The 20,606-nt window shown below is 33.7% G+C and overlaps 1 protein-coding gene across 2 annotated transcripts in view; it reads left to right on the top strand.

The window, feature by feature from the left end:
• Window positions 1-19,995, top strand: part of LOC149803033 (ankyrin repeat and fibronectin type-III domain-containing protein 1-like) — a 168,930-nt gene extending 148,935 nt beyond the window's left edge. For both annotated transcript variants that reach the window (XM_089952590.1, XM_089952589.1), the window contains 5 exons: window positions 62-228; window positions 3,428-3,549; window positions 5,537-5,722; window positions 6,157-6,257; window positions 7,499-19,995. In XM_089952590.1, the coding sequence (XP_089808716.1) occupies window positions 62-228; window positions 3,428-3,549; window positions 5,537-5,722; window positions 6,157-6,257; window positions 7,499-8,230 (1,308 nt within the window). In that variant the 3' untranslated portion in view covers window positions 8,231-19,995. The remainder of the gene's footprint in view (window positions 1-61; window positions 229-3,427; window positions 3,550-5,536; window positions 5,723-6,156; window positions 6,258-7,498) is intronic.
• Window positions 19,996-20,606: the final 611 nt, after the last annotated feature.

The following is a 20,606-nucleotide window of genomic DNA, read 5'->3' as shown; positions in this document are numbered from 1 at the left end:
GTGTACAGATGTATTGGTACTTCATCCTTACTCTAATTATGTGTGCTCTTTTATTTTGCAGGAGATGATGATATACAACCAGACTAGTAAGGTACACTTACATCAAGGTCTATACCTGGGCTACCTACGTCTCCATGCCACTGTAGATTTAGTACGGGTCCTCGTGGCACAGAAGTCCCCAAATATTCTTCCAAATGTTAAAATCCGAGACCTTTCCAATGTATCAAGGTAAATAATAAATAACAAAACATGACTATCAGTTCAGTTAAAGGAAAATAAGTTTTTGGTGTCATTCATGTTCCTGTGTTTGAAAATAAATTTATGTTTTTGTGGTTAACCTCGCTGTATAAATGTTTAAATTCTATTTGGATTTGCTTAGCAATAGCAGTTATTGTGAGTCATTGTGAAGGAAAGGACAAAATTGATTCACCAACTCATTCAAAGAATGTTTTGGTCTGTAATTAAATTTTAAAGAAACCTTTTCTGAAGTGGCTACAATAATGCTTAAATCCTGCCAGCTTTTGAACATTTCTAAAATCTGACTGGGTTAATCACTATATGTATCTTAAGTTTTCACAAGAAACTTTTAAGTTTTATTGGATAAATTAAAACCACATACTCGTAAGCAAGCCAAAAGGTATAAATTTAAGGCAAAATGGAGCAGTATTCACTGCAGGCAGCAGAATAAATATTCATTTTTCACATTAAATGTTTGTTAAAGATTTTTTCTTTAAAAAACTCACATTAATACAACTTGTATATGTAACAGAATTACAGAGTGCAGTATTACTAAGAACTTGTATGACAAGTTTTCATCTAGATGATTCATACAGCCTTGAAAAATCCTTGAATTTGAGGCATCGCCTTATATAGCCCTTGATTTGAGACATTGCCTTGAATAGCCCATTAATTTTAGGCAGTGCCTTGAATAGCTCCTGATTTGAGGCATTTCCTTGAATAGCCCTTGAATATGAGGCATTGCCTTGAATAGCCCTTGAATTTTAGGCACTGCCTTGAATAGCTCCTGATTTGAGGCATTTTCTTGAATAGCCCTTGAATATAAGACATTGTCTTGAATAGCCCTTGAATTGAGGCAATGCCTTAAATAGCCCTTGAATATGAGGCATTGCCTTGAATAGCCCTTGAATTTGAGGATTGCCTTGAATAGTCCTTGAATTGAGGCAATGCCTTAAATAGCCCTTGATTTGATGTATTGCTTTGAATAGCCATTGATTTGAGGCATTGCCTTGAATATCCCCTTGAATTTTGCAAAAGTTGGTTTTGTCCTTGAAAAATCAATAGATTTGTTTGAAAGATTCTTGAATGTTTCCCAAAACTTTTGAGTTTTTTCAGGTTTTTTTGTTGTGTGGGGGTTGGTTTTTGTGGGTTTTAATGGCACTTAACAGATTATTGGCTATGTGTTGCATACGAAATGGGAACTAAATGCCCTTATGAAGGGGCACACTATGACAGCAGATCCAGTCTTGCAAGAATGGGTGGGTGTTGAACCCTCCAACTCTTGGATTATGAGTATGGGTTCTACAAACCTGAGCTACTGCAGCCCCCTCCTTGAATGAATATGAGGGAATCCCCAAAATCAAAACTGTAACATATATCTCTTGGTAAGTTCAGAATTTGACAGGGTTTTATATTTTCCAAAAATTTAAGTCAGACCTATTAGTTGTAGCCAATGAGGGGATAAGGCCAAAATAACCTTTCTTATGCAGGTGGCCTCTGAATACCAGTGTGCCTTTCAAACTTGGTTCCTAAACAAATGCCATGCACCAAATACCATTATTATTATTATTGTCATTATTATTATTAACAATATATAAATTATGATAGAAAAGAGTGGCTTTGATAGATTTCTGGAAGCTTCCCATTTTCTACTTTTCATGTACAATTTTGCTTATTTATATGGTAAGGAGGTAGATAGCTCAGCTGTATGTACATTGCATCTGGAGTCAGTTATCTTAGAGGTAACAGACTTTTAGGCTATATATAGAAATTTCAACCAGTGATTGACAGGTCACCTTGTTTAAAGACTTGTGATGGCTTTTAATGTATTTACTATCAATTATGCACAAGTTTTCAGCATTGTTTCTGTGTTCTTGCAGAATCTGGCATAGCATTACTTGATAGTTTTGAACCAACATAATATTTTAGTATTGGTCCATTAGCTCTAACATTTTCATTTCAAACCTGGATATTTAATGAAGATCTCTAATGCATATTGTATCTACTAGATATTTAATGAAGATCTCTAATGCATATTGTATCCACTGGATATTTAATGATGATCTCTAATGCATATTGTATCCATCTGCATTTTACATATATGGATTTATCTTTTTCATACTATTTTAATACTTTGGCTATTTATTTCTTCTTTTTTCAATTTACAATCTGTATAATCCACTTACCCGACATAAATGAGAAAAGGTTGAAAGCTGAATTCAATTTATCACATTATAAACAATACATCAGATGATAAATTTATGCATTTATACAAATAATGTTACCGTCTTGACCCCTAAACTTTTAATATGCAGTAAACATGGACATAATTGTTGAATAGGTCAATCTTTAGAAACTTAAGCAAATTCGGAGTAAAATTAGTTTTGTGTTAGTTTCTAACAAATACATTCGGTATGGTAAGCAGTGAATCTACTCCTTAAAGGGATGGGCAAATAGGGGGGCTATAAGAATGATGATTTATTTAAAGTATTTAAACATGACAAAGAATATCTTAGCAATATTTTAACTTTATTCAAATTCTTAAAAATTCAATCAGGAGATTATCCAATTTAAACTTAAACCAGCATATTGATTGCAAATATAAGCAAGATCAGTCATATTTAAATATCATTATCAACACATTCCTGGGAAATCAAATGCTTCATTTGCATGATCAATACACTCAAGTGACCACTAAGAAACCAATGTTTGGTTAGGAAACACCTGCTTGCAGACAGCAGATGTCCATTTAAGATGTGACTTTCAGAGAGGAAACTTTTACATCAGGACAGGGAGGATGGACTATTGAGACCAGGTGACAGCCTAGGCAGGCTTGACTTTATAAATAAACAAAGTGAGATAAATTTATTTGGATCAAATGACACAAGTAGTTGCCAGGGTGAGTAGCATCCCTTTACAGCATGGGCACACTAACTAGTATTTTTTTCTTTTACTTTTGTACCTACTTATGCAGTGATAAACAAAGCAACATACAAAGAAAGTTCAAATTCTATCAGAAAAAGACTTCTTGAAAACTTTAGGAAGCTATTTAACTTCTTACAAAAATTCTTTAAAAACTGTCCTCTTGGACTATTTGAACCATATTCTAGACAAAGAGAGACAACTCTTCATTAGACTATAACTAGTCTGGATGACTGACCTCATGTGATGTGTGTTTACTGCTTTTCAGAGAAGAATGGGAGTGGCTGAGGAGTTTGAACACTGATAACCCTGTTCCTCCACCTCATCATCAACCTAAAGAATTCCAAACAGCTCTCAGCAAAGCTTCTGAACAATTATTCAAATCACTGGGTAAGTTGTACTGCTAGTCATTTTTTAAAATAGTTTGATGCAGAACTATTTATTTTATAAACACATGTATAGGTAGCTTTAAAATAGAAGAATCGACTGGCATTAGAATTCACATTTTTGTACAGCATAATTAGGATCTTATTTAAGAAGAAACAAAACTGTCCAAGTGTGGAAATATTGGTTGCATAGTACTTACAAACTTATTGAGAAACAAAAGTCCAATGTTGACTTAAAAAACAAATCTGAAGGTGTAGGTGAGGTTTCCAAAACTATCAGCACATATATGTCAACATTGTAACACTAAACAAGAGAGATCGAAGAGCCACAGAATAGAATAAATGGAGTACAATTTTTAAAACAAGATAGAGTACTTTTTCAAGATTAAATGTGCAAAAATGACAGCGCCTGTTTATTTCGGTAATCCTGCCAACTGTATCTGTTTTATTTTAAATTTAAAATTGTATATGACACAATTGTCGTTATTTTTTCTCGAACTTTATAAATGCAGAAAGCAGAACCATGGCATTATTTATGCTGTTTAAATATAATTTATTCTCAGTTCTTCTTTAGCATCCACCTCAGAAGCAGGAGGTTGTGGGTTCAAACCCCGGCCAAGTCATACCAAAGACTTATAAAAATGGTACTAACAGCTGCCTCACTAGGCACTCAGCATTAAGAGGTTAGTGTTAGGACTGGTCGGTCTGGTGTCTGGATAATGTGACTGGGTGGGACATGATGCTACATGTCTGCGGCACGATGCCCCATGCTAGACATCACTATAAACTGCCACACTCCATACATCATTGTGATATGACTGATTTTTTGTTAAAAAGCTACATTAAAAATCCTAATCATACACACACACACACACACACACACAAACAGTTCTTCTTTGCTGTGTGTACTGAATATTGAGAGCTTTAACCTGTGATAGTACACCAAAGTTACTGTGTACACTCACATATAAGATTGATTCAATTGCAAACTGCATAGACCCAAATCTGAACTTCTCGTAATGTGCCAGCAAAAGTAGAACAAACAACATAGACCCTGATCTGCCAATACAGTACACAATAGCAGATCAGGGTCTGTGTTGTTTGCAATTGGACTAATGTAGTATCTACTATATAATATAATTACATTCTGTTGTTTTTTTTCTTCCAAAAAATGAAAATGGAACAGTATATAGTGCATGTACATTGTAGCATGGCAGCATTCATAGAGATGGAATATTTTGTTAATGTTAACGTACCTGCTTTTTCAGCCATTTGATTTATCATTTTTAGCATAAGCCATTCAGCTTCACAACTATAATATATAACAAAGGTATATAGACTGTGCACCCTTATACATATGACTTCTTTTTACAAATAGAATACTTTGATCATGTGACTGTAAGTTTAGCCTCTGAAAGTTAAGGTATTGACCTATGGAATTTAGTTAGGCAATTACAGAATAATTTATTTCATCTAATTATCCTGCACATTGTGATATTTTTGGAGCACCACATATGTAAAAATATGAAAGTTCATGATATTTCCTAATGGCCAAAATTATACAGATGTGGACACATTTTATATTATGTCATAAATTGACATAATCTGTGGATCTGTGCAGTTTGTTAGGAGTTATCAGCAGAACAAACAACATAGACCCTGATATGAGGCACATTATAATATGGCAAATCAAGATCTATGTTGTTTGCTGTTGGACTTGACTTATGGGTGAGTATAAACAGTACAGTAAATTTACCTGTATATAAGTCAGACCAGTTGCAAACTACACAGACCCATATCTATCATCACATAATGCAGATCTGGGTCTGTGCAGTTTGCGAGTAAATCAGATTACAAGCCAGACAGACCCTGATCTGCTGATGTAAAATGCATAGGCAGATTCAGGGACTATCTTTGTTTGCAGTTGGAATTGAGTATATTTGGTATCTAGTTTGAAAGTGAATTTTGAACCCAATCTACTTTTTATACAGGTTTGTCTGACGAGTTTGCAGCCAATCACAGAATTTATGACATGGAGGTAGTAGAACTTAGCCAAGGAGTGACATTAATACTGGTCTTGCCTCCTGTTGAAGATGTATGCATTGTCCCAGGACAGAGTGAGGAATCAGTGGAGAGAAATGATTTAATGCTTCTACCCGTACAAGTATTCGAGATGAGTAAGTTGACTTTGATCCATATTTCAGTAGACTTTTGTTAAGGCACGGTGAATCCATATCGAGTGCAGTAGTATGATGACTACACTTAAAAAAGACTTTTCAACAGTAATATTTTAACAGAGTGCATACAACAAAATAAACAACATTTAATGATGGCATTTTGTAAACATTCTTATAATTAATGTTCATTTGCTTTAGAATAATTATCCATCCTGAGAGGGGAGTCTTATACTGTCATAGAACATACTAAGATAACAGGTATAGATTAAAAAAAAAGATACTTATTGACATTATATATATATATATATATATATATATATATATATATATATATATATATATATATATATATATATATATATATGGGTGTCTTCATGAAAGAATACCTGACAAAGGAGTGTCCTATTACTCATGTAAATTTCTTCCCTTTGCAGGCAACATGTGTACATACCAGCCCGAGTTCATCAGTCGCTTCTCTCGCCTGTCCTCTATACTGGAAATGGACATCATTCTGGCACAACAGGCACAGCGGGAAGTGAGTGAGCTTTCTAAATATTACTGTATTTGTGCACCCAACCATAAATTGCATACACCCTGATTAGCCATGCATTATAAGTTTGTGGCTCTCTCAGAAGCTGTTCGCAGCTAGGTATAAATTACCATATGTATTTGCTTGTAAGACTAGCCCACAGACCAAGATATACTGCCACATAATGCACTGGCAGATCTGGGTCAGTGCAGTTTGTTAGAAGAAATCAGCAGAAGAAACAACATAGACCCTGATTTGCAGGCACATTATGCTGCAGCAGATCGGGATCAGTGTTTTGTGCAGTTTGACCTATAAATGAGTTCATATGGTACCCAAGTATGAGTAAACAGAATACATGGAGGAGGAAGTGATAGACGTTTCCTGACCTGAAATATTAGTGAAAAGAAAGTTAATCCAAATAATCAAAGATTGATTGGGAAGGAAAAAACAACAAATCACCAAGCATTCAGACATGACTTCCAATAGTCGATAATAAAAATTCAAGTTTTCTTCTTTGCAATATTTTGGTTTTTTACCCTTTAACTTTAATGTTTTCATTCAGTCATTCATATTCATTAAATTTAAAGTAAAATATTTCAGACATGTACTTTTTTGGGTCATCAATCATCAGTACCAGACATTCAGAGTTATTTAGGACTACCTGGTTGACATTGACAAGTCTGTGAAGTTAGGGACACAAGCAAATATTTACATGTATGCCTGAATGACATTTTCAGTGAAAAACAGAGAAAAAGTCTTCAACTAATTAAAATCAACTGTTGACCTATTCTGATGATCACTCTTTAAATTTAATCTAATTCCCAACACTATACATAATGTAAATACTTTTAAAAGTGTCATGAGATAGGATAGACTTGCAACTGAAAGGTTCAAGTTCAAATCCTACCATCAGATCAATCCAAGTCAGCTACTTTGGTGTGTCCTTGGACAAGGAACTTGTGTTGAGGTAAAATACCGAAGCAAACCAAATGTTCCATCACTGAGAGACAGTTTGTACCATTAAGATGTACATTGCTTCATATGCAATGATATCATTTTGATCTAAATTATTTTGTTTACTATTTAACAAACTAAAATTGTATGAATATATAAATAGCTGCTCTATTGTAAACTCAATTCCTTGATTAATTATATGATGGGTAAGTTCTTCATAGTTATATTTAGACTGCACATAAAAAATTCCCTCCACTAATTTTCTAAAACATTATATTTGATACAATTTTCAGGCATTTTCCAAGGAGGAGTTGAATACTGCCAGAGATCGTGTCCAGCAGTTATGCAATCTCCAGCAAAACCTGGACAAAACGAGGAAGGGGATGAGTTGGATTATGGACCTTATTACGTATGCACGGGACCGGACTATAAAAGGAGGCATTCCAGTCTCAGCTGTGCTGAACACAGCTCAAAATTCAGATTTGGAAAGGAGGGAGAAAGTGTTTGATAATAGCAGTTCTTTATCATGTCGTAGCTCCATAGTGTGTGATTCAAATGAGATTAGTGTTGGGAAGGACAACCGAAGAATTGCCAAATTTTATGATCCTATGGAGGAGATGCCAAAATCAAATGGTCATGTGACTCCTGATGGTTCTTCTGTTACTAGTCAAACCTCTAATTCAGGGATTTTACGTGTGTACGCAGCATATGAAACTGGCCTTGCTCGTGGCACAAGTGTGAAATTACATGTGACAACCAAAACAACAGCACGGGAGGTGATTGATCTTGTGGTTAGTAACTTGAACCAGTCTGTGAAAAACAAAGGAAGAGATGGACCAATTTATAGTGATGAGTCATTATCAGATTTCTGTCTCGTGGCCGTGATCGGGGCACGGGAAAGGATATTACGAGATGACTATCAACCCTTACAATTGCAAAATCCATGGACCAAAGGACGCTTATATGTAAGACATAAGAACAATTTGCTGGCTGCAATACAGCATGTCCATGCAACTACAGTGTAATGCAATATTGGTGTTTTTTAATACATTTGAATTGTACTGGATTAATATTTTCTTTTCTTTTTTTAGGAAGAAATCTGATCTGCTTTCATTGGAGTTTGAATTTTCTGTCACTTGAAGTCATTATTTTCATTCACTTTGAGTCATTTTAGACATCAACATAATGTGAATTTTTGGGGGCTTTTATGCAAAACTACTGTTTAACAAATGTATACCTGACTTCTTTACATACTGTGTATACTTACATAGAAGACAAGACAAACTGAAAACAATAAACCCAATGTCACATTTGCACTGGCAGGTCAGGTTCCATGGTGTTTGTTCTCCTTACAAACTATATAGTCCTTGATGTGATGGTGCATTATGCTACAGCAGGTCTGGGTCTCTGGAAATTGCAGTTGAACTTGACTTATAAGTAAGTATATACAGTATAGTCAGAGACTGGTTTTAAATCATTGGACTAAACATGTTAAGAAAGGTAATGACATTCACTACAATAGGTGAGTTTGGGTGACCTTTTTGTTTTAAACAAAACAATGTTTACTTGAATAGATGTATAAAACAACTTGAATAAAACTGAGAAAACCTTTTAACCAAGGTAAAATATGAAATAAATTGAAACCTTTATTGTAAGGCCCCTTCACTTGATCTTCTGGGTTTCACAGATGGAGTACTCTTATAATGGCCAATGAAAATGATATGCTTCATTTTTGTCTGTAAAAAGGCACTTTATTTTCTTGCTTTTTTCTGATTGGATTGACTCCTCTTGTATTCTGGAAGATATGCATATATCTTGGCTGGGTAAATCCATTATATAATTTCTAGTCATAAGCATTGGTACCTGTATTCTATTTCTGATTGTAAACTCCATTCTAACATATACCACTAATAAAAAAAATAACTCCTTTATCCTGTCATCCTTGGAAAAAGCTTCACATAGTGATCACTTTGGTATCTTTATGCATATGTCCATCTGTACATCTATCCACACGCTAGATTAAAGTGTTTTTTTCTTCTTTCCTTTATTTTCAATGACTTTTTATCCCACCTGCTTCAGATTTGGAATATAGCTTCAGTAAGCACTTCTCCTTGTCCAGCTAAATAAATGCCTTTGTTATTGCTCCACATGTATGCTATGGTCAACTTTTTCTTTAGACTTGTATAATACTGTGAATGACTTTATTTTGTGGGTAGCAGTTTTTCAAGGTTTTTGGAGAAAGTTACATGATGTTGCTAGGCCACTTTATTGATTGCTGGATTTTCATATAAATAATTGAGAGACAAACTTATTAAATTGGATGGGAAACAGACCATGAAAATTACTTGCAATAATAGTGTTTTGTTGCATCTAATACATGAGGCTGTATTTTTTCAAAAAGTTATCACATAATTGTCGTTTTGTATTTTTTTAATCCATGATTTCAGTTCTGTATTTAGGTAGTTAATTTATATGATTGAGAACTGATGTGGTTTATGCAAGAACTATTAAGGGTGTAGTTCCAATTCAATTGTCTCTCAGAGGGTGTATGAAATTGATCCATTGATCAGCCATGAAGCAAAATTTTAGAGAGATAGTAGTCACAAGTTATGTCAAAACATCAGATAAGTGTGAGAGACAGAAAGATTGTCTGCTCAGAGCTACACTAAAGATGATCATAGATCAGGTATAGGACAACATTAAGGAAGAGCATAGATCAGGTATAGGACAACACTAAGGGATCATAGATCAGGTATAGAACAATATTAAGGAAGAACATAGATCAGGTATAGGACAACATTAAAGAAGAGCATAGATCAGGTATAGGACAAAATTAAAGAAGATCATAGAATAGGACAACACTAAGGGATCATAGATCAGGTATAGGACAAAATTAAGGAAGAGCATAGATCAGGTATTCAGATTCTCACTGAAAAAAGTACAGAAAGCATTGATGCAAAAATGGTAAAGCACCTTAGCATAAGGATTATAAACAAAGTCATTAAATGCATATTTTGCACCTTTTGACAGTTATTTAGTTTTCTCTCTCGTGCCCCACCCACTTTAAACCACTATGAACTATTCAAAAATTGATACCCCATGGCAAAAGATTCCCAGGTTCTTCCTTCACCAGTTATACTGGCTGCCATTTATAGCCAATTTTTTGCTGTGAGTTGGCACTAAACCCAACACAATGACAACAATAGAACAAACATGTAGTAAATATTTACTAATGATATCTATCATATGATAATAAGCCCATATCCTACATTTTGAAAAATATGCACAACTTGATCCCTGGTCTTAAGATGGGAGAAATACTGTATATCTGAGTAGCAAGGAATGTTGATAAATATACTTTCAAACATATATGGCTTTTGGGGGGTTGGTGCAATATTAATTGGTCACTGCACACAATGGCAACCATCTAAAAATCTTCACTCTTTTTTTTTTATCTTGTACAAACTTTTTGAATTTTCATGGCTGAGACCATCCTGAATTATTCTAGTATTGAATTCTAGCAGAGGTCTCACCAGAGAATAGGATATAGAAGAGTCTTTTATTTTACACTCTTATTGAATTTCTGCAGGGTATATGCCTGGGTGGGTTATACATGTGGGCAGGGTATATGCCTGGGTGGGTTATACATGTGGGCAGGGTATATGCCTGGGTGGGTTATACGTGTGGGCAGATTATATGCATGAAAATATGGTACTTGACATCATTTAAAAGCCATCCATTTGCTTCTTCATTTGATACCATAACACACAGATTCTGCCCTGCCTGTAATGACATCACAGATTCTGGATAAAGGGTACTGTATATTTGCAAGCCTGAAGACTCCAGCAGTACCAAGGTTACAAATGATTGATTTTCTATCCCACGCTCAGGAGATTGTAGTGATTTAGGTTCGTGGAGGGTGTGACATATGACCAGCTGTGTGAATTTCAGCAATTTAAAATAGTCAACTTTGGACAATTATGCACAGATAAAGTTCCCCAGAATCACAGGAAAAATGTCTGTTGAAAAACTTTTATGAAGTTGGTCCAATTAAGTTTTTAAGGCTGGACTAATTAAAAAAAAATATTCTAAGAATAGAGTTGAATTATTGATAGTTGCAGGTATCATGGCCAAGTAAATCTCTGGGGATATGAAAAATCACAAATTGCATTTCATGAAAAAATGGTCAAAATGAAAATATACTAGAACAGCATAGGGCATTTTGTACATTTCAGCCTCATTAGTGTTGTTTACATCACTTTATAATACCATTCCATTATTTATGTATATCTGTATATTTTTGTTAAATTATTGAAAAAGATTTAAATTTACAATCACTTTATGGTTATATAAAAGATAAATATCTGTAATGAGAAAACTTAGAATATTTAAAATAAGGCAGTCACATTTATTAGCTCTTCCCTAGTTAATATTTTTCATTAAAATAAATTTATTCTTGTTAGTTTTGCATTGTAAGAGCAAGTTCAGCTGTTTTTTAAGCTGTACCAGATATGAGGTTGTTCTCATTGTTTAGGCATACCCAGACCTGCCAACCTTTATCAGATATGAGGTTGTTCTCATTGTTTAGGCATACCCAGACCTACCAACCTTTATCAGATATGAGGTTGTTCTCATTGTTTAGGCATACCCAGACCTGCCAACCTTCATGATTTGACTGAAATGACCCTTAAATTATGGATTTTCACAGAATAATAGCAAAAGTTACACAAATATAATTGTTGTAGTCAAACATGGAACTAGCTTGATTGGTCCAGATCCAGCTTTCAAATTAGGTTCAGTGTAGTTGGTCAAGGAACCAGTTTATAATTTACTGCAGTGCATCGGATGCTTTAAACTGCCCATTCATGCATAACATCTGCCTGATCAAGCTGTTGCTTATTTCATTTTCTAGAAATTGCATCTAACAAATAAAAAACACTTCAAATATGAAAGAGACAATAATCCTTATAGTACTGAAGTGTAAATAGGTGTATTCTAATTCTTGGAAAAAAAGAAGGAAAGGCACAAAAAAATTGTTTATTGGATATCATGTTTTGTTGATTTGAGTTAGTCTCATAGTGGAATAGATGGTTACCATTGCCACTTGAAATTTTAGAAACAAAAACACAAAGAAAACAAACCCAAAAGATTATGTCGAACTGAGAAATCTAGTAAGAAGCCTTTGAGCACCATGGGGTTTTGTACTGCAGTTTCCAAAACTCTACTGGGAATAATTAATGTCTAATTGTATTTTATTAACATTTTAGTGTTTGCCTTCACTGTATTATTAGCTGTAGAGGAAATTTCATTGCACCTTACTGAAAACTGCTAAAACACAGAGAACAATTTTGACTGCCTTACTGAGAAGGTCTTGCTAGGGTTGGCAAGTCTGTACGCCACATGTTAGGTTATGCTCGTGACATTCTAATAGCAACATTTCTAGCTATAGTTTGTAATAATTGCTCAGTAGATCATTCTTTGAATTGTTATCATTCCTAACTTTCAGTGGAAAACTCCTTGTAGGATCAATAATAGACTATATTTAGTAACATTGTTGCTTGAATATACCATTTCATTTCTGGAAATATGCTCTATTTCCATCTTGTGTGATCAAATATTTAAGATACATATGAATTTTACTTTACCATGCCCATAATATTTACCCAGGAACAAGTTTTATTTGTAGTTACATCTATGTATTATGAAGACAATTTGTAAATGATTAGACTGCAAATGTTTGCATAATTTCTTTTCACAAACAATTTATTATTAAATGTTTATTTAATGGATGTGTCTGATAAAGAAATATAAAAGTGTTTCATTGATTGTCACATTGGTAAACGGTCTGAGCAAGGTGTAGGATACATGCAACTGTTACAAATTCACATTTACAAAATAGAAATCACCTACCGCAAACATGAAGATGGTGATTTGTAATAACTGTAGTCTAATCACTTATAATCTGCATTGTATTAGGCCCTATAGCATGAATTTTCAGTGGTCAGATTCTCTGCACAGTCAGTCGTAATGGATTTTAGATCTGTTACATCATATTGTCTAATAGGGTAAACATTCAAATCAAAGCTAAATTATGTTATAATTTTTAAGGCTGAAGGTTTTAATCCATTTTTTATTTAATTCCTGTAGTGACAGGGAATTGGTACATATCTTGTGACACAAAGAAGAGAAGTTTTTATGTATATGGTATCATATCTATAATTTGTGAAGCATACTTGTGCTGAAAAAGAACTCTTTCATTTGCTGTAAATATTATTGCATTTACTTAAGTTATTGTGTTCATATGGAACTTCCAAAGACTGTGCAATTTTATCTTCCATTTGCTTACTGTTTTCTCCAAAATTAGAAGGAGGATAAACAATTGTTCATTTGAAATTTATGCAGTTAGTTGAAAATTATGTTCCACAAGCTGCTTACATTCAGGGGCAAATTGTATTATTCAGTGAGTTTCCTGAATGTTAGGTCAAAAGAACAAGAGTTTAAGATTCTTTTTTTCGCATAAAATAAAGAATTTAGCATTATTATATGCTCATTTTTTCCCCCATTAACTTTACATTGTCAGAATCGTGCAGTATTACCCGATACTGAACCCATGCGCCAATATACATATAGCATTCACATGCATAAAGGAACTACTTTCTATTGTAAACAAACAACAGACTCAGACACCAGCACTTTTGATTTGTAAACAAATCATGTACACTCGCGTAAGAGGCGCTTTATGTTGTGGTTGTTTAAATTTGTTTCTGAATGAACTAAAACAGATGTTTCGTGGACTGCCACATACCAGCTGCTTTGGCACATTCTGCATTGATACAATGTTTCGGGTTTAGGCTAGCTACAGTATACAACAGACACAAGAAAAGGTCCTTACAAATAACATACAAGTGACAAGTCATATACTGTCTTTAGCTGGTGATAAGAATGGCAGAAAAAATATATTTACAGTTTTACATCCTGAATTTCCTCAAAATGTACTTTTTTAGTTCTGCAAATCTGAATTACATGAGCCATGTCATAGGTTCTCAAGCTTGATTACACATTTCGAAATAGTACTGTAATTTCAGTGATAAGTGCAATTACATCCTCCTTACTGCACTCAAAATGAAATAAGCATTAAATTCCATAGCGTCTTTTTGTTAATTGCAATTGAAAGACTTCATATTTTTCCCACATTAAGATTTCAAATATTCAATGACAGAAGCAGAAACACATTTGCAGATTTCAACACGCTTCTCCCTAGCTTCTTCAATCCCATGTATTTCATGTGGAATTGTCACATACAAATCCAGTCCATAATAACGAAATTTCGTAGAATAAAAAAAAATACCAAAATCTATTCATTCCAGATCAAATGGAAAAGCTGTTGCAATGCAGATTCATTCACAATATGACTCCAAATTTCAATTTTAACTAGACACATCATTTTCTTTCGAAAGTTATGTAAAGTGTGCAACTAAGTTCAAATTTATCTGGGTGGAGTTATGTGCACAGTAATAATGTTGTTGTGTAATTATGAATATGCGCTTGTGTATTTAGTTTGGAATACGACATACATTCATTTACGTTGTTTCTTGTAGTGTATTTTGTTTATATTATTAAGCCTTAGGTAGAATTTAAAAAATGAGCATATAATAAAAAGGTTACTGCATTTCTATGGGAAAATATGAACTTGTTTTGTCGGATGGATATTCTGCACTCCCAAGGTCGTGCAGTATTCCATCCAAAAAACTCATTCATATTATCCCATACAAATGCAGTAACCTATAATTACTCAATGGCACTGTTAAGTGTTGCATGACACTGTTAAAGGACCTGGCATAATGGCATTGCTAAGTGTTATATCTCACTGTGGTAATGGACTTGGCATTACTCAATGACATTGCAAAGTGTTACTGAATACTGTGATAAAGGACTTGGCATTTCTCAATGGCATTGCTAAGTGTTGCTGAACACTGTGGTAAAGGACTTGGCTTTTCTCATTGGCATTGCTAGTGTGACATTACACTATGGTAAAGGACAAAGGACTTTGCATTTTGCAGTGACATTTCAAAATGTTGCACCACATTTGTGGTAAAGAACTTTGCATTACTCATTGACATTGCCAATTATACAGTGTACTTAAGGACTTAGCTAGGTAACATTGCTAACTGTCACACCACAATGTGCTAAAGGATTTGGCATTACAGAATGGCAAAAACACCACAGTGTACTAAAGGACATGGTATTATTCACTGACATTGCTAAGTAAAACACCACAGTGTACTAAAGAACTTGGCATTATTCACTGACATTGCTAAGTAAAACACCACAGTGTGCTAAAGGACTTGGCATTACTCAGTGACATTGTGGATTGTTACAGTACAATATGCTAAAGGACTTGGCATTACTTACTGACATTGCTAAGTGTTACATTACAGTATGCTAAAGGACTTGGCATTACTTACTGACATTGCTAAGTGTTACATTACAGTATGCTAAAGGACTTGGCATTACTCACTGACATTGCTAAGTGTTACACTACAGTAATCTAAAGGACTTGGCATTACTCACTGACATTGCTAAGTGTTACACTACAGTATGCTAAAGGACTTGGTGTTACTCAATGACACTGCTGAGTATTATAACTCAGTGTCACAAATGATTTTTTCTCACATGATGTGATGATAGTTAGGTGATAAAAATTGTTTCTGTAATTTTTCATAATAGAAATTTATCCATCTTTCATACATCAATAATCACCAGAATGTAACGAATGTTACTTTGGAAATGTCAGTTCCCAGCTTACAGCATACTTCCTTTCAAGGCCATACATGATTTTTTTTACAGCTTTATTATTCCATGGGGTGGGGGTGGGGGAGAAATGAAATAGCTTGAGGGTGTACCTGATTTTCTTTTGCAACCTTCATAGAAAAATAAAAATATCAACAGCATAGGTATGCAGCAATAACTTAGAAAACAGAAAAATTCATAAAGTTATGACAGCAAATTTCAAACATGGGAAATGTACTAGAATCAATCTATTGATGAACAAAACTGGGTATGAATTTTATGTCTGGATTTGGTTGAAGTTCACTATTCAAAGTGTTCTCAGTACAGAGGATAGAATTCATAATTTTCAGTTGCTTCATTTTAGTTTTCAGGGCTGAAATTCAAGTAAGTTACATTTTATTTTAAGCAAATAAGCATAATACAATGGAGTGGACACATACCCATTGAAGAGAGTATTGCTAAGTTACGTATCCATGAAATTCCTTTCTATGATCCCATTTTTGTGGCAAATGGTCCAGACCTTCAACTGCTAAAATATTATTATGTTGCGCTTCATATAGGTCTCCATTTTAATTCCCTCACTGCTTGAAACAAGGCAGCTTGATTTGATTATTATCATACATCCATCTTAAGACTTTGTTAGCAAGATTACATAAAACCACTAAGTGCAAACATATTTTAATGTATATACTCACTTATAAATTGAGTCAAACTGCATAAAACAAGATCCATAATACACCTGCAGATCAGGGTCTATTGTGTTTCTTCTACTGATTGCTCCTAACAAAACTGCACAGACCCAGATATGCCAGCACATTATGTGACAGCCGATCTGGGTCTGTTCTTTTTACAGTTGGCCTTGTCTTAATAAGCAAATACACTTGGTATCTAAATGTAGATGAACTGATTAGATTTTCAGGCTATTAAGCAGTGTTTTTGGAAATTGACTTTTATGACAAAAGCTTCAATAAAGCCAAAATACTACTTGAGTTAGACAGATGATATTTACTATGTATCTTTATATATATATGACTTAATTGGAGTTTTAGGCCATGTTTTTAAACATAATTTTTTTAATTTTTATACATCTTTGATCTTTGATCTTTTGAGATATAGGCATTTTTATAATAAACTTGTTAGCAAGATTAGGTATTAGCCACCTGAGGAAGACACATTATATATGATAGGCATGTTTTATATACATATGGTGATCATCTGATTAGATTTTAATGAAAAATATGTCATTGGTTTATTCCGAATTTGTATACATTTTTAAACATTTTTGTACTAAGACTGTTTGGTCTGCAGAGGGAGCATACACATTTTACAAAAACAGATCTAGTCAAAAGATTTCATTGTATGTACATACAGTATACTTCATTGTACATACCTGCAGTATACTTCATTGTATGTACCTAAAGTATACTTCATTGTACGTACCTACAGTATACTTAATTGTATGATTTTCGTTGTCTTCCAGAGTTTCAATACAAATAGGAAATAGAGCAGGCACACATGTTTTGGTGTTCATCAGTCTTTGAATTTGGTGGCTTCTAAACAATTCATAACTTGTACCTCATATCAGCTTGATCAAATTTGGCATCACTTTTAAACTTTGAAATTTGTCACATACCAAGATCAGAATTCAAAGTTGCCATGGACAAAATGATAAAAATGTTTTTCTTTTAGAAATAACTAGGGTGCTAAAATTTTTGGACATGTCTGATTTGGTTACATTTGTGTTTCCAATTTTAAATTTGTTTTATTAATATTCATGACTTTCAATTTTAGAAATAAAACAGTTTTTTTACTTTTGATGTGACATCAGAAATCTTTTGAAGAACAAGTTGGAGTCTGCGGGACAGTTTAGTGAATTGTCAATCTAAAGTTGTCAATTTATTTGTTTTGAGCTGTGGAAATATTAAGCTTTTGAACAAGAATACAATTCTCAAATGAAATATCACATTTGAATTGCATCTTTAGTTTATCTTTCACATTTACTTTTAAACATACTTATTTTTTTTAACAAAATTTGTATGTTTCATGCAACATCTTTATTTTTACAAAATGTTTTCAACTGTTTTAAAACATTTACTTTGTTATTTTCCTATCATTGTTGCCTCATGTTTGGATAAGCTTATTTTAGGATCAATTTGTTTTTACTTTAAGGAAATTGGGGCTTTATTTTTCTTGTCATATTACAAAAACACCATATTTTCAAAATATTTTAATTATTTCAATGCTTTACATGCATCTTTTAGAAACATAATAATGATAATAATAATAATAATAATAATAATAATAATAATATAAATAATAATAATAATAATACATTAAACATCTACAATGAAATACCTGTGGTTTTGTTAGAAGTAAGAATGCAGTATTGTGTTAATCATGCAAAGTCTGTGATATGAATCTGTGGTATTCTTTTTATGTTCAGTGCTGAGTTAAAACTTCCACTTGAAACATTCAGTAATAAATTTTTACAAAAGTATTTTGTACCAGTGCTTTGCTTCATTTTAATTGTCAAAATGTCAAGATGGATTAGTTTTATGAAGGATATGGAGAAAGAATAAATAGCTGAAACTACAACATATACAATGGGGCTACATGCTTCCAAATTACAGAAAGAAGCAAATTGATAGAGAAAAGAAGAGCATCTCAAAACAATTAGCTACAAGTGCTTGATTATTGTTCATTTGTTGCAATATGGCACAGCAACACAGGTAGGTTACCTAGTGCTGAGGCAGTTGGAGTAAAGTTTCTTGGCCACGGACACACCACAGTACAGTAGCTGACATATACTGATCTGATTTCTTGGCCAAGGACACACTGCAGTACAGTAGCTGACATATACTGGTCTGATTTCTTGGCAAGGACACACCACAGTACAGTAGCTGACATATACTGGTCTGATGGTAGGATTTGAACCGGGTCATGAGTTTGGCACACTAACTACTGAGCCAAACCAGCTCCCTTACTTGATTATTAATCATCTAGTTGATAGCATGATTCTGAATCGATGTTTGAAACAAATTTAAATCACAGTGATAGTTTTACATACGTTAATGATGGAATGGATATGCATTTGATATAATAGATAAAGGACCTTAAAACCTTTAACAGAAGTATTCAAGTAAACATAACTGGCAAAACCTCTCATATATTACAATCCATTTTTTGTCCCATTTAGACTCATTTTGAACTTAGCTTACAATGAGAGAAAGTTAACTGCAATGGCGGGGGCCCCGAGTGGCCAAGTGGTGTAAAGTGTTCTCTGTTACAGATCACTGCCATCTCACCTCTGTCTGTGTGGGTTCAAGTCTCAGATTCAGCCAATGTGGGTATGTGAGAAAGCTTGCCAGTAGCTTCTCGTGGGTTGGTGGTTCTTTCTGGGGTTTTCCCAGGTTCTTCCTCCACCATTATTACTGGCCGCCATGTATAGCCTATCGTGTGCTGAAAAATGGCGTTAAACCCTACAACAACAACAACAACAACTGCAATGGTGAAGAACTCTGTATACTCTACCTACAGTGCAATGATTGTGTTAATTTTCTGTTTACCAAATGCACTTAGGAGAATGATGGCTTTTATGAATGTTTCCATGTAAAACATTTTTGCTGTCGAGTACCATGATATCAATAATCAGTATCCTTTTAAATTATCATCTGAAGGAAATAAATCAAATTATCTTGCTGACAACTTTAGTTGACTTTTAATACCTATAATAATATTAATAATAATAATAATAATCAACTGCAATGCGCACTAGTTGTTCTTTTGCAGTTTTTCTTTTCCCATTCCTTATTTATATGTGCTTCACAACTGTTCTTTCTACAGTCATGACAAATGAATAGAAAATTTATACCAGTATACATGTATTATGAACGATTGGAATTTCTTATTATTAGGTTAGATGCAAAATAATGTTTCAGCAAGAGTTTCTGTTGTTTACGGAAGTATAATGAGTAATGAACATTAAAAATCCTGTATGGTATTTTGTGTAGTTATTAGTTATGTCATTAAGTGCAGAGATATGCAGGTTTATTTTGTGTTTTGATGGTCATAATTTTTAAACAAGTAAAACAAATAATTAACATTATTCCAATGCAACTTTTAAAAAGATGGGGATTGTGTCTTCTTGTCTGTCTGTCTGTCCCTTGATTATCAATGCAATTTATCTCCTACACTATTAAATACACAAACTTGAAGTTTTGGGATAAGACCTAAGATAATATTTAGATACATGTATACATAGTTGTTTTCGAATTTCCATTATTAATCTTTGCATTGGACCAGTTTCTGGGAATAGCCATTGTTTGTTGGACCAGTTTCTGGGAATAACCATTGTTTGTTAGACCAGATTCTGGGAATAGTCATTATTTGTTAAAGTCTAAAGATTTGAAGTCTTCTAGATAGAGATGTTTGTATCATCTTCAAGGCCATACTGGAATTGTTCGATCTATGTTTCATCAACCCCAATAAAATTAACTTAATTTATGGAAAGTAGTGAAGAGGTGTGACCTGTTTAAAATAGTCCCTTAAATACTTTCATGTCAATAAGCTGGAAGTATATGGGATTTACATTGTCCATCTATGTGTGTGGGT

This window comes from Sinohyriopsis cumingii, chromosome 3 (genome assembly GCF_028554795.1).
Source record: "Sinohyriopsis cumingii isolate HCF-2022 chromosome 3, ASM2855479v2, whole genome shotgun sequence".
In the NCBI taxonomy this organism is placed as follows: Eukaryota; Metazoa; Mollusca; class Bivalvia; order Unionida; family Unionidae; genus Sinohyriopsis; species Sinohyriopsis cumingii.
The sequence above is the reverse complement of the archived record's forward strand: the minus strand, read 5'-3'. Positions and strand labels throughout refer to the sequence as shown.